This window comes from Sciurus carolinensis, chromosome 7 (genome assembly GCF_902686445.1).
Source record: "Sciurus carolinensis chromosome 7, mSciCar1.2, whole genome shotgun sequence".
NCBI lineage: Eukaryota > Metazoa > Chordata > Mammalia > Rodentia > Sciuridae > Sciurus > Sciurus carolinensis.
This window is the reverse complement of record NC_062219.1, coordinates 43,202,661-43,218,502: the sequence shown is the minus strand read 5'-3', so window position 1 is coordinate 43,218,502 and position 15,842 is coordinate 43,202,661. Positions and strand designations below refer to the sequence as shown.

At 34.7% G+C, this 15,842-nt stretch overlaps 1 protein-coding gene across 2 annotated transcripts in view; it reads right to left on the bottom strand.

Annotated features, from left to right (window-relative positions):
* Tbc1d32 (TBC1 domain family member 32) overlaps positions 1–15,842 on the bottom strand; it is a 301,835-nt gene that overhangs the window by 37,957 nt on the left and 248,036 nt on the right. For both annotated transcript variants that reach the window (XM_047558656.1, XM_047558654.1), the window contains exon 28: positions 7,233–7,316. In XM_047558656.1, the coding sequence (XP_047414612.1) occupies positions 7,233–7,316 (84 nt within the window). The remainder of the gene's footprint in view (positions 1–7,232; positions 7,317–15,842) is intronic.

Genomic DNA, 15,842 nt, shown 5'->3' with positions numbered 1-15,842 from the left:
ACAGGCATAAGCAGCAACTTTCTCAATAGGAATGCTTCAGCCCAGGAAATAATACCAATAATCAAATTTAAAAGCTTCTACACAGCAAAGGGAACAATAGTACAAAGAGAGAACTTGCAGAATGGGAGAAATCTTGGCCAACTACTCTTCAGACAGAGGATTAATATCTAGAACACATAAAAATGAAAAAACTCAATAAATATACACACACAAAAGCCAAATAACACTTTCAATAAACAAGCAAATGAACTAAACACACACTTCTCAAAAGAGGTACAAATGACCAACAATATATGCAAAAATATTCAACATATTTAGCCATCAGGGAAATATAAATCAAAACTAAACCAAGATTTCACCTCACTCCAATTAGAATGGCAATCATCAAGATTACAAATTGTTAATGTGAAGGGTAAAAATGAACTCAAATGTACTGTTGGTGGAAATGTAAATTAATACAACCACTATGGATATTAGTATAAAGGTTCCTCAAAAGACTAGGAATGGAACCACCATATGACCCAGCTATACCACTCCTCAATATTTATTCAAAGGAATTAAAATCATATTACAGAGATGCATGTGTAGCCATGCTAAGCAGCACAGGTCATGGGAGTCAATCATGGAACCAGCACAGGTGTCTGTGAACAGATGAATGACTAAAGAAAATGTGATATATATATCACATTTTCAGGAAAATGGATGGAACTGGAGAGCATATATTAAGCAATATAAGGCAGACTCAGGGTCCTTTGTTTTCTGTCATATGAAGAAGCTAGAGAAAAACAATTGAAAGAAAAAGGGGAGTTTACAAAAATAGAAGAGAGATCAGAGGAAGGGGTTCAGGGAGAGGGGAGAGGGGAGAAACTGATCAAATTAACATATGCCACAATGAAACTCACTATTCCGTATAGTTTAAACCAATAAAAAAGGCAGCACTAATATAAAATTATAATTTTTTAAAATAACCTACCACTTTAATGGTAAATATAATAGTCTCAGAATAAAATAAGTGAACAAAATTTACCAGATATGGACTGCAATTGCTCGCTCTGATAATGCATTTTATTCTATTTTGGGTTTGCAAAGCTAGCACACAGAGCACTGGTAGAAGAAATTAAATCTATTCTGCCTGGCACTTGGCTAATGGTGTGGAAAAAAATAAATTTTCAGAAGAGTAAAGAATTTCTCCACTGGAGGACAAATCCGTGGTTGGAGAAGCAGTTACTGCTTGGCTGCTTACCAACTCTCCTGAAGCCCTGCTCTATCTGTCGTAAAGTCAGAGAACTCTCACCACCCAAAGAAATTGTCAGTACATTTCCTCCTCCCTCCTTCCTTCCCCAAAGTCAGTCTGCAGGTTCTGTTGCTTCTTTCTTAATATGTGGTTTTACTCATCCATTTTATTCAATTCTCACTGCCATAAAATTCAATACCTTGTGACCAAGCTACCATAAGCATCTAAGCCTCCTAACTAGTAGAGTCAGTGTTATTTGGAAAAAGGTATTACACTTTCCACATCTCGATTATGCAATTACCCTTGCCTGGAAGAGCCTTCTCTTTCTTTCAGTTCTAATGTCCCAATAAGCAATCCAAGTATCACTCCCACTGCTCAGTTCCTGCTTCTTCCTTTCATATTCCATGATGGTACCAGTCTACACTGATGGCCCTATCCACTGGACACACTTGGCACTTAACAACAAAATCACTCACTGATAATAACCAATTCAAATAGCATATTCATAAGCACTAGCACATTGCTGGAAACAAAGTCACCAGCTGATAATGTAAGTTCCTCTGCTATTGGGAGCTGCAAATGAATCACTGCTTTGAACTATGTAACCCTGGACAGTAAGACGCCTCTCCTTTGAATCTTTTGGTGTGAGGGCACTAAAAGAAATGCCCATTTGCAGGCAACTCCTGTTGATAGGGAAAATTCCATGCTTGTCATGGAATTTATTAATTCATAAGCCTTGAATTCAAATCCCAGCTGCCCAGAGGTAGAAGAGATGGGAGTAAACTGATAAAGTCCCAACTAAGCTGTTTTGCTCACAACTTCCTCCTATTTACCTACAGAAGCCTTTTCACAGTGAATTCCTTTGATGTTTAAAATCTATACAATATACATGTGGAGCCTAGTTCCTGAATGGATCAGACCCAACTAGGGCTGATTCATCCACCAAGTCCTGTTTTTCAATCTATAACTGAGACTGTCTTCATTTCAAATAATTTCTTATTTTCCCAATCTGTCCACTGCCTGCATTCAGAGAACTGTTCATTTGCTCTGTAGGTCATAGCAATACTCTGTATTTGTTTATTTTCTATTTTACTACATGCAGTGATTTCCTTAATCATTTTAGGTGTCTGCGCTAGTGCTCCTCCTTGAAGGCAGGTTCATATCAGACATCTCCTCCTAATTATTAAGCATTGTGCTTTACTCACAAGTATGTTTCATAAATGTGAGATAAAAGGGTACATTTGCTTACTATTCAAAGAAAATGTAAATGGTTTTTAAGTGCATACAGTAAGTCTAAAATCTGTATTTTAAAAGTCAGAAGGTGAAACAATGCAAAATTTTCTGACAGTTTCGAGTAAGCTTGCATCATGAAGAAAAAGAAGGTAAAGTTATAATATCTACAACCCTAAAAGGGCTATTTAATTCATCATATCAAAGAAGCATGTATAGTAGGAAAAAAATCCTCAACTCACTGCAGAGAGATGAACTGACAAAAAGATAACTAACATCAATTAAGATCTGGAAACATACCTGTATGATACACAAACCACAAATGTGCAAAAGTTTGTTTGTTCTTTCTTCTTTCTTTAAGGGGATAAAAAGCCAAACTAATTCGATTTTCCCAGATTTGCAAATTTTATAATGGACTGAAATCCTGAGGGAGCTAACAACAGATGGATGATAGTGTTATTCTAATTTGAACCACCTTAGGGTTTAGAGAGCCGTCGTTTTTAAAAAGACAATCAATTTCTCATTCAAGAAACATGAAAAAACAGTGAATATATCTACCATTTGCTTCAAAATACCTTTTACATCAAGACATGGTGTTTGTCTATTTAAAGTAATAGTGAAAAATTTTAATAGTAAACCATTGTTCCTCCAGCCAAAAAAATACATGATGAAAGATGAGGCTACCTAAGGTCTTTGGAAGAAAACACTAGCAATGAACTTACCACATCATAATAATAAACAAGAAATCAACAGGAAGTCACCTTATTTTTTGGCCTTATTCTAAAGTTCTGGTGCTTTGTTATTCAGTTGAAGCCTTTAAGGAATATAAATTCACATTCAGGGTTTATCTGCCTACATAATTCATTCAACAAATCCAACATCAGATCTTGCTCCACATAATACAGAAATATGACAGAGGGTAGTAAATGCATGCAAACTGAGTAAGCAATAAGTCTTGTTGAATATTCAGATAAGATATACAATATAATTGTAATTTTAGATTATCTACAGAAAATATGACCCACTAGAACTATATGCCAAAGAAAGCTGCAGAATTTGGAAATTATTATACTTAAATCTAAAAAATATCCACTCTGGTCATGCAAATCTCCATGCTTACTATTTCTTCCTTATTTCCTGTTACAGACTTTGTGTATGTTTTCAATTAAGTTTTTAGATTTACTAATAAAGTTGTAATTATCCTCACAAATGCATGTTTTCAAAATTTCTTCCCAATTGCTGTTTTCTGTGCCTCAGTGTCCTCATTTTAAATACAATGAATATGCTCACTTTAGAAAGGTTATAGGGCTGAATGATAATATATATATCAATTATCTCCACATACCGTCTAATGTATAAGACATTCTCAACAGGTATCAATTCTTTTCACCTACTTTAATTTTTATTTATTTTGTCTCATTTCTTTGCTTTCATTCTCTGATGATTACTTTTATCCCTTTCTCATATTTGCATTAGATGTTACTATGAATAAATAGTTATAGGTTCATTTGTAAATATCAATGTATTCAGAATCGCTATAGAATTTTATTTGTGTGAATACAGATGCTTATATAACAGCAAGTGTATTTAATCAATGCATATGAAAGATACTAAGGCGTTTGAGACCTAATGAATATTTAAGTTAGTCACAGACAATATTATAAGTATCAGAACAGCAATTTAAAGTGAATGCAATAGAGCGGAGAGGAGGGTCTTCCTGTTTGGGAGTAAAAGGTAAAGTGATATTTTGCAGTTAAGTTGAACATTATCATATAGGTGTTGTGCGGAGAGAAATGTTCACCCAGAAGAAATAGGAGCAAAGGTTCACTAAAGTGAAGGTGGTGCTGTGTTTGGGCATGGATGGGTATTGAGAGAAAGGATAAGCCAGACTGAAAACATATTTGATTTTCAAATTTTTTCTTTTTATGGAAATATGACTATTATAGAATACCTATCCTGAATAAACAAGACATATTTGAATGATGGTTCCTGCAGTAAATGTCACCCTGATAAGAGAAGCAATACCCTTCATGATCTACTGCCATATACCTATGCTCTTTCTCTACTGCCATCATTCACTGCCTTTAAGTACCAGATGTCCATTTTTTTGTAAATTTCAGTATTCCACTTTATCCTTTATAATTACTTAATAATCTTCCTAAGGTATAGATAAATAAAGTAAAGCTTCTTCTCAGACATTGTATTTAACAGGTCATAAAGTAAACCATTTAAAACTCATTGACACAGTATATAAAGTCCTCTTCTTTCATTCTTTTACCAATTCTTTGAGTTGGCAAATATTTATTGATACTATTATTCCAGTTGCAGAGGATAATACTGATGGTAAGACACAGAACTACACTACAGGAGTTTGATATGAATAATCAGACATTAGGTCAAAATATGAGAAATGAAAATGGGATGTGTTATTAGGTGTATATGCCAAGTTCATGGTTTAGTACTTTGTATTTCCAGCTCCTACATTTCCTCTCAACTTTAGCATACCTATTCATATACAAAGTGTGCCTACTTGAAAGTCTAACAAGTATCCACAACATAGCATAAAAGCAAAAGCCAACTTCGAAGCTCCCCCTTGCAAGCAGATTCATTCCCCTTTCTTCATCTCATGGTATAGTTGTTCCATCTTCCCAGCAGTCAGAACAATAGCCTAAGAGTCTTCTCTGACTCCTCCTTTTTTCCCATACCCCATATTCAACCTGTTACTCGATCCTGTTGGTGTTATTTTCAAAATACAACCCAAAACCCAAGCACTTCTCATTGTCTCCACTACTGACATTCTCAGCTGAGTCATCACAATTTTTCATCTGGATCTTTTCAATAGCACCATAACTCATCTCCCCGCTTAAGCCCTTTGTCATTCCCTTTGGTCTTTTCTTAATACAGTGGCCATAGTGAATTTATGAAATGTAAATTAGCATGCCAGTCATATGTTCAAAACCCCACAATGACTTTCAAGACCCTAGAGCACTCTCTCCCCTCTTATATTAACACCAACAAACTTCCTCTAACTCCTTTCCAGACTAAGCAGTCTTATTTGTGGCCATTTGAAGAGAAATCTCTCCCCTTGAAAATACTCATTTACTCTTTCTCCCACTTCTCTTCCTAGTTGTGGATTTAAAATCACAAGATTGGTAAAACCTTGTGTAAATACAATTATACTGAAACAACCACTCCAACTACTAGCACTTCCTGCTCCTTGCCCTGCTGTATATTTCTCATTTAGCATCACACCACTTGACATACTGAACCTTTTATTTATTTCTGTTTTTGCATCAGAAGGTGAACTCCAAGAAGGCAATATTTTTCTCTTTTGATTGCTGCTGGTATCCCAGCAATTTAAAAAGTATTAGTACATAGTCATGTATAATATCTATTTGAAGAATAAATGAACATGTGGGTAACAATAATATGTGTGTAAATGAATAATTTGGTATTCTTGAAAAATGAACATGAGGTATGGAGAGAGGGATGATGTAGAGGGAAAAAAAAGGGGGCAGGAAAATGTAAGGCCTGGAGCACCATGGTAGGCTTAGACTTCATGCAGTGATCAAGGGTAAATTCTAAGGGGTAATAAGTAGGTCAGATTTGCACTTCAAAGTTCACTCAGAGAGCAATGTAAAGAATACCTTTGAAAAAGAATAAGACTCCAAAGCGATATACCATGTACAGAAAGTCTACTGCCATATCGAAGGTAAGAGGTGAGGCTGGCCTGAATCAACATAAATAAGAGTAAAGATGGATAGAATTAGATGAATTTGAGAAATATTAAGAATAGAACATAATTGAGTAATTGAAAGGGAAATATGGACTTAAAGTTAGGGATGATTCTTCAGTTTCTGGCTTAGATGACCAGTAGATCACTGTACTGCCTATCAAGACAGAAAATGCAGGACAACATATGTCAATAAGATCCAAAGTCCCTGCTGACACTCTGAGTTTGAGGTATTCTATACTACATCCAGGTGATGTTTAGCTACTAGTCAGATGGATCTATGAGAATGAAACTTATGGTAGATCTTTGAGTAGATGTAAATTTTAAAGTCATTAATTTATATGAAGCAAGTAGACTGAATTTGGTTCATCAACTCTGATACTCATGTTGAAGTTTAATCCTCAATGTAAGATATAAGAAGGTGGACACTTAATCTATGGCACGTGAGAGATGGGTCTTTGGGAGACTAGGAGTAGGTAAAATCATAAGGGTATAGCCTTCATGATTAAATATGGATGGCCATAAAAGAGGGAGAGATCAGAACATACACATATGCACTCTCTGTAGTTCAGGTTGCCCTGCACCATCCATCTCAGGACTTTGTCAGAAAGAAAGTCATTCATGAGATGTGTCCTCTCAACTTTGGGTAACAACCAGAAGCCAAATCAACCTTTTTTCTTTATAATTTATCCAGCCTGAAATATTGTGATATTCCAAAAGAAAACAATAATATAGTAAAACAGTATGAGATGTGCTCACCAGAGAATACCTGATAAAATCAGAAGAATGGAAGACACTACCTAAAGAAAAACAAATTCTAATGGATAAATCAAACAAATAAAAATAAAATCCCAGAATTATAAGGAAACATACATTTGCAAAGAGATTTGATATCTGAAATGTATATGGCATTAAACAAGAGAGTTTAAGGATGGGAAAACTTGCACATTTTTGAAATCTAATTACACATCTTTATGAAATATTATCTATTTTCACATTGAGCATACTTTAAACATCAAAGTGTTTAAAATTTACCTGTGTGCTCCACTGAAGGGAAGTAACATTCAGAAGGGTTTTCAGTGATATGAAGCACAAATTTTTCAAGTAATTCTACTAAAGCTGTAATAAACAAGAGAATAATTAGGATATTAAAGGTCAAGAATGATACGTGATAATGCATCTCTAAAATCACAGACTGGTAGATAAAAGTCACCTGAACTTCTTCACAGTTATACTCTAAGGGGATCCAACTCAAAATGTATACAGTTTTAGTATTCACAACAACGTTTCCAATTTAAATTAAATTTTAATAGCTTATCTGAGAACCTATTCAGTATAAAACTGGAAAAGAATAATGTGTTATCTTTAGATTCTCTGAGGATTATTTCAGAATTTGTTAAATTATTTCAATACACTAATTAGGCTGTAGTATCTTATCATCATTATTCGCACAGAGAAAAAATTAGTGTACTCAAAAACCAGGATTAATGCATAGTTCATGCCTCTTTCAAATCCATGAAATATACATTTTATATACTTTGCAACTCAGAATTGAGAAAATGATTCTTTCCTAGGGTGGTGCAATGAAATGTTTTAAATCCTTTCATTTCATGAACTCTACTCATAATATGATTTCAAAGTGAAATGAGTATTAAAAAGTATAAAAATGCATAGTCAAGGGTCAGAAAGGACACCAGTACTGTCAATTAAGTTTACAGTTGCTTAGAGGAAACAATGAAAAGCATGAAGAGGGAGCCTACAGAATGGGAGAAAACCTTTGCCAGGTACTCTTCTGACAAAAGATTAATAAACTGTGTGTGTGTGTGTGCGCGCACGTGCGTGTGAGCATGTTTTTCAAAACAAAAAGTCTTACCACCAAACAAATAACCTAATCAGTAAATGGGCCAATGCACTAAGCAGACATTTTTCAAAAGAAGAACTGCAAATGGCTAACAAATATATGAAAAAATATTCAACATCCTTAGCAATCAGGAAAACAAAATCAAAACTACACTGAGATTTCATCTCACTCCAGTTAGAATGGCGATCTTCAAGAAATCCAAGTAGTATGCTGCTACAGACACCACTGCCATCAACCAGAGACCTTCTCTCAGGGCACAGCTGCCCCTGAGGGCCCTACCGAGGACACCTGGAGGTCTTTCCTCCAGAGTGCCTTTGCCAAAGCCACCACTGCCACTGATGGAAGAATTCTCTCTCAGTGCGCAGCTGCCCTTGACCCTGCTGCTGCAGGCAGCTGAGGGTCTTTTCTCTGGGTGCAGCAGTTATCTACATGGCTGCCCCAGCAGTCACCGCCTCCGGGGCTACTGCCACAGACACCGCTACCACCAAAGCCCCTGCTACCCCGAGATAGTGAATGAGTCTGCCAGGGACAGTATGGGACAGGAAATGTTTGAGAAGTCAGAGACAGAGCTGAGAACTATCAAACACCAACAGAAACAGTTGTTCAATTTTCCACGGAGATTTATTTTATTTTTATTTTTTTCTTCAGTAACATTTCTCTCCACTATTTGGAGCAAGGCATTTTTCAAGCATCAGTTTGTTGAGGCTAGTGATATATGCATGGGGTTTTGCAGTTCTGCTGTATATTCTTATAATTTTTTTTTTTTTTTTACTTTATATGTATTTTTCCTGTCACTTTGCTGTTTTCCTGGATTCCCATTCTACCTTTTCTCCACCTAACAGCCGATCTCTGCTGGTTCCTCTTCCACTCTTCCTGTGGACTTTTATTTCTAGCTTCTCTCTTTCTCCCTCATGAACATCATATCCTACACTATTTCTGGTCTCTTTTTGTCCACTATTTGAAATTGTAAACCCTTTTAGCAAATTTTCTGTTAATATTGTAGCCAGTGACTGAACACATCATTTCTGTTTAAAGCAAGAAAGCAAGTAGATACCTTGGTGGGAGCTATTAGATTTAAGGCTATATATTCTTTACATTGGGTGCTGTTCATATTGGTCTCCCTCTTAAAGGTAGGACACTGGAAACCTTAAGGGACAATATAGATCTACTGGGTAGAATCTGTACTGTCTCAGATACATACAACTAGATGGGAAAACACACAAGCAACATGAAAATACAAGGGAACAAAGTGCCCCAAATAAACCAATATGCCCCAATAAGAGAATCCACTAAAAACAAGGTAGAAGAAATGTACAAGAAGGAGTTTAGAAAGTACATAAACTGATACTTGTGAAGCAAAGGATGGTATAAAGAGTGAAAGTAAAGAGAAAATATAGCAAGTGAAAGATCACTTCAATAAAGAGAGATTGTGGGGGAAAAAAAGCAGAAATCCTTGAAATGAAGGAATCAATAAACCAAATTATAAATTCGATGGAAAACATTGCCAACAGACTAGACCATTTGGAAAACAGAACCTCAGGTAATATAGACAAAATATTGAATAATGAAAATAAAGTTGACCATGCAGGGAAGATGGTAAGAATCCATGAACAGAACTTCCAAGAATTTTGGGATAACATGAAAAGACCAAATTTAAGAGTTATCGGTACAGATGAAGGAGCAGAGATACAAACCAAAGGAATGCACAATCTTTTCAATGACATAATACCAGAAATCTTCCCAAACTTAAAGAATGAAATGGAAAATCAAACACAGGAGGCTTACAGCAGACCCACATCAAGACACACTATAATGAGAATGACTAAAATGCAGAATAAGGCTAAAATCTTAAAGGCCATGAGAGAAAAAAACCAAATTACATACAGGGGAAAAACAATCTGACTCTCAACTGATTTCTCAACCCAGACCCTCAAAGCTAGGAGGTCACAGAACAACATATTTCAAGCTCTAAAAGAAAATGGATGCCAACTAAGAATTTTATATCCAGCAAACTTCTTTCAGATTTGAAGATGAAATAAAAGCCTTCCATGATAAAAAAAAGTTAAAAGAATTCACAATTAGAAAGCATGCACTATTGAACATGTTCAACAAAATATTCCATGAAGATGAAGTGAAAACATAAAAAAAAATGAAAACAAGAAAAGGGAGGAACTACACTAAAGGAATAGTCAAAGAAGAAACTAAATCAAATTAAGAGCCAGAAATAAACCAAAATGACCAGGAATACAAATTATATCTCAATAATAATCTTGAATGTTAATAGCCTAAACTCATCAATCAAAAGACACAGACTTGCAGATTGGATTAAAAAACAAGACCCCAAAATATGCTATCTCCAAGAGACCCACCTCATAGACAAAGATATCCACAGACTGAAGGTGAAAGGATGAGAAAAAAACATATCACTAATATGGATTGTGTAAACAAGCAGTTGTCCTATCAGATAAAGTGGATTTCACACCAAAATTAATCAGAAGGGACAAAGAAGGTCATTTCATTCTACTGAAGAGAATTATATATCAGCAAGACATAACGACTGTAAATATTTATGCCCCAAACAAGGGAGCATATATGTACATCAAATAAAACCTTTTCAATTTCAAGAATCAAATAGACCACAACACAATAATACTGGGTGACTTTAACATACCTCATTCACTACTGGATAGATCTTCCAAACAAAACCTAAACAAAGTAACTACAGAACTAAATAATACAATCAATAATTTTTTTTTTTTTTTTTTTTTTTTTTTTTTTGCGGTGCCGGGGATTGAACTCAGGGTCTTGTGCATGTGAGGCAAGCACTCTACCAACTGAGCTATATCCCCAGCCCTACAATCAATAATTTTGACTTAACAGACATTTATAGAATATTTCATCCATCAATGAGCAAATACATTTTTTTCTCAGCAGCACATGGATCCTTCTCTAAAACAGACCATATCTTATGCCACAAAGCAACTCCTAGTAAATAACAAAAAGTGGAGATAATACACTATATTCTATCAGATAATAATGGACTGAAATTAGAAATCAACAATAAAATAAAAAATAGAAGATACTCTAACACATGGAGACTAAATAATACACTATTGAATAATGAATGTATAGTAAAAAAAATCAAGAACGAATAAAAATCTCTGGGACACTATGAAGGTAGTACTAAGAGGAAAGTTCATTACATTGAGCTCATTCAATAGAAGAATAAAAAGCCAACAAATAAATGACCTAACATTACATCTCAAAGTCCTAGAAAAAGAAAAACAAATCAACACCAAAAACAGTAGAAGACAGGTAATAATTAAAATCAGAGCTGAAATAAATAAAATTGAAACAAAAGAAACAATTAGAAAAATTGACAAAACAAAAAGTAGGTTCTTTGAAAAAAAAAAAAGAATGAAATTGATAAACCCCTAGCCATACTAAGAATGAGAAAAAGAGAAAACCCAAATTACTAAAAATACATGATGAAAAATGACTGCATGACCAATGTGATCCTAAAATATGTATAATCAGAAAAATGAGATTACACTCCATTTAAGTATGATCTATCAAAATGTATAAATGCATTCTACTGTCATATACAAATTAGACCAAATTACAAAAAATTTTAAAAAAAGAAAAAGGAAAATCAAAACAACATAACTGAAATACAAAAGATAATAAGAAACTATTTTGAAAATTTATACTCCAGTAAAATAGAAAATATGGAAGACATCACATTTCTAGAGTATATGACCTATCTAAACTGAATCAGGGGATCATACACAATTTAAACAGAACAATTTCAAGTAAAGAAATAGAAAACTCCATCAAAGGTCAACCAATTAAGAAACACCAAGGACCAGACAGATTTTCAGCCAAGTTCTGCAAGACCTTCAAAGAAGAACACCAATACACCTCAAATTATTCCATGGAACAGAAAAGGAGGGAACCCTTCCAAACTCATTCTATGAGGGTAATATTGCCCTATTCCCAAAACCAGATGAAGACACATCAAGGAAAGAAAACTTCAGACCAATATCCCTGATAAACATAGATGCAAAAATTCTGGCAAATCGCATACAAAAACATATTAAAAAGTGCACCACAATGAAGTGGCATTCATCCAGGGATGCAGGGTTGGTTCAACATATGGAAACCATAAACGTAATTCATCTTATCAATAGACTTAAAAACAAGAATCATATGATCATCTCAATAGATGCAGAAAAAGCACTGGAAAAATACAGCACCCCTTCATGTTCAAAACACTAGAAAAAAATAGGTAGAGTAGGAATATATGTCAACATCGTAAAATCCATATATGATAAACCCAAGGTCAACATAATTCTAAATGGAGAAAAATTGAAAGCATTCCCTCTAAAAACTGGAACAAGACAAGAATGTCCTCTTTCACCACTTTTATTCAACACTGTCCTTGAAACTCTAGCCAGAGCAATTGATCAGAAGAAAGAAATTAAATGTATTCTACTGTCAAGTACAACAAATTAGAACAAATAAAAAAAATTAATAAAAAAAAAGACATGCAGCATGCTGATTTTAAGTCCTTTGGGCATAAACCGAGGAGTGGAAAATCTGGGTCAAAAGGTGGGTCCATTCCAAGTTTTCTGAGGTTTATCCACATGCTTCCCAGAGTGGCTGCACCGATTTGCAACTACACTGGCAATGTAAAAGTGTGCCTTTTCCCCCACATCCACGCCAACATCTATTAATGTTTGTGTTCTTGATAATAGTCACTCTAATTGGAGTAAGATGAAATCTTAGAGTTGTTTTAATTTGCATTTCTCTAACTACTAGAGATGTTGAACCCTTTTTCATATATTTATTAATTACCTGTATGTCTTCTTCTGTAAAGTGTCTATCCAGTTCCTTGGCCCATTTAATGATTCGATTCTTCAATGTTTACAGCAGCTCAGTTCACAATAGCTAGATTGCGGAACCAACCTAGATGCCCTTCAACAGATGAATGGATAAAGAAACTATGGTATATATACACAATGGAATATTATTCAGCCATAAAGAATAATAATATTATGGCATTTGCAAATAAATGGATGAAATTGGAGAATATCATGCTAAGTGAAATAAGCCAAGCCCAAAAAACCAAAGGTTGAATGTTTTCCCTGATAAGTGGAGAATGATATATAATGGGGGTGGGGGTGTGGGGAGAGAAGAATGGGGGAATTTTAGATTTTGTAGAAGGAAATGAGAGGGAGGGGGTATGAAAAATGGTGGAATGAAACAGACATCGTTACCCTATGTACATGTATGATTACACGAATGGTATGTACAACCATAGAAACGAAATATGTACCCCAGTTGTGTACAATGAATCAAAATGCAGTCTGTAAAAAATTTTTTTAAAAATAAATAATTTTTAAAACAACATGCAGAAACTGAAGTGTGAAATGAGGTGCTTTTGGTTCTGAATGAAAAAAATAAAAAATTTAAAAATTAAAGTTACACAAACAGATAAAGAAGAACTCAAATTCACTATTTGCTGATGACTATTTAGAAGATCTAAAAAATTCCACCAAAAAAATTCTAGAATACACGAATTCAGCAAAGTAGCAGGATATAAAATCAATACCCATAAATCAAACTTATGCCTATACATCAGTAATGAATCCACTGAAAGAGAAATAAAGAAAACTACCCCATTCACAATCACCTCAAAAAAAATAAAATACTTGGGAATCAATCTAACAAAAGTGGTGAAAACCTCTACAATGAAAACTACAGAACACTAAAGAAAGAAATTGAAGACCTCAGAAGATGAAAAGACCTCCCATGCTCCTGGACAGGCAAAATTAATACTGTCAAAATGGCCATACTACCAAAAACGTTACACAAATTTAATGCAATTCCTATTAAAACTCCAATGACATTCTTCATAGAACTAGAAAAAGCAATCATGAAATTCATTTGGAAAAATAAGAGACCCAGAATAGCCAAAGCAATCCTTAGCAAGAAAAGTGAAGTGGGAGGTATCACAATTCCAGACCTCAAACTACAATACAGAGCTATAGTAATAAAAAGAGCATGGTATTGGCACCAATATACACACATAGACCAATGGTACAGAATAGAAGACACAGAGACAAACCCACATAAATACGTTATCTCATCCTAGACAAAGGGCCAAAAACATTCATGGGAGAAAAGACACATAAGCAAATGGTATTATGAAATTAGGAAAGCAACATACAACAAAATGAAATTAAACCTTTATTTCTCATCCTGCAGGAGACTCAATTCAAAGTGGATCAACGATGTAGGCACTAAAACAGACATCTTGCAACTACTAGAAGAAAAATAGGCCCAAATCTTGACCATGTTGACTTAGAATCTGATTTCCTTAAGACCCCTAAAGCACAAGAAGTTAAATCAAGTATCAATAAATGGGGACTGGAGAGATAGCTCAGTAGGTAAAGTGCTTGCCTTGTAAGCACAAGGCCCTGGGTTCAATCCCCAGCACCCAAAAAAACAAAAACAAACAAACAAAAAAAAAAAGAATCAATAAATGGAATGGATTCAAACTAAAAAGCTTCTTCTCAGCAAAAGAAACAATCAAGAGATACAATCAAAACAAACAATGTAAAGAGATAACTGTATTTATGTGGGTATGTCTCTGTGTCTTCTGTCCTGAATCATTGATCCACCTGTCTATTTTGGTGCCAATACCACGCCATTTTTGTTACTATTGCTCTGTAGTAGAGTTCAAGGTCTGGTATTCTGACACCTTCTGCATCACTCTTCCTGCCCAGAATTTCTTTGGGTATTCTGGGTCTTTTGTTCTTTCAGATGAATTTTTTGATTGCTTTCTCTATTTCTATGAGAAATGTCACTGGGATTTTAATTGGAATTACATTGAATCTGTATATCATCTTTGGAAATATGGCCATTTAGATGATATTAATTCTGTCTATCCAAGAACATGGGAGATCTTTCCACCTTCTAAGGTCTTCTTCAATTTCTTTCTTTAATGTTCTGTAGTTTTCATTGTTGAGATCTTTCACCTCTTTGGATAAATTGATTTCCAAGTATTTTAATTTCTTTCTGAGGCTATTATGAATGGAGTTATTTTCCTCATTTCCCTTTCATTGCTTATGAATAAAAATGCTTTAGATTTACGCATGATTTTATATCCTGCTATTTTCCTGAATTCATTTATTAGTTCTAGAAGTTTTCTAATGGAGTTTTTGGATCCTCTAAATATAGAATCGTGTCATGAGCAAATAGTGACAGCTTCAGTTCTTCTTCCTGTTCGTATCCATTTAATTTCTTTGTTCTGTCTAATTGCTCTGGATGGTATTTCAAGGACGATGTTGAATAGAAGTGGTGAAAGAGGGTATCTCTGTCTTGTTCCAGCTTTTAAAAGGAATGCGTTAAGTTTTTCTCCAATAAGAATGATGTTGGCTGTGGGCTTAGCATAAATACACTTTACAATGTTGAGGAATGTTCCTACTATTCCTATTTTTATTAGTGTTTTGAGCATGAAGGGGTGTTGTATTTTGTCGGACACTTTCTCTGCATCAATTGAAATAATCATATGATTCTTAACCTTAAAAGTCTATTGATGGGTTGGGGATTTAGCTTAGTTGGTAGAGTGCTTGCCTTGCAAACACAGGGCCCTGGGTTCAATCCCCATCATCACACACACACACACACACACAAAAAAAAAAAAAAAAAAAAAAGAGTCTACTGATGTGATGCATTACATTTATTGATTTCTGGATGTTGAACCAACCTTGCATCCC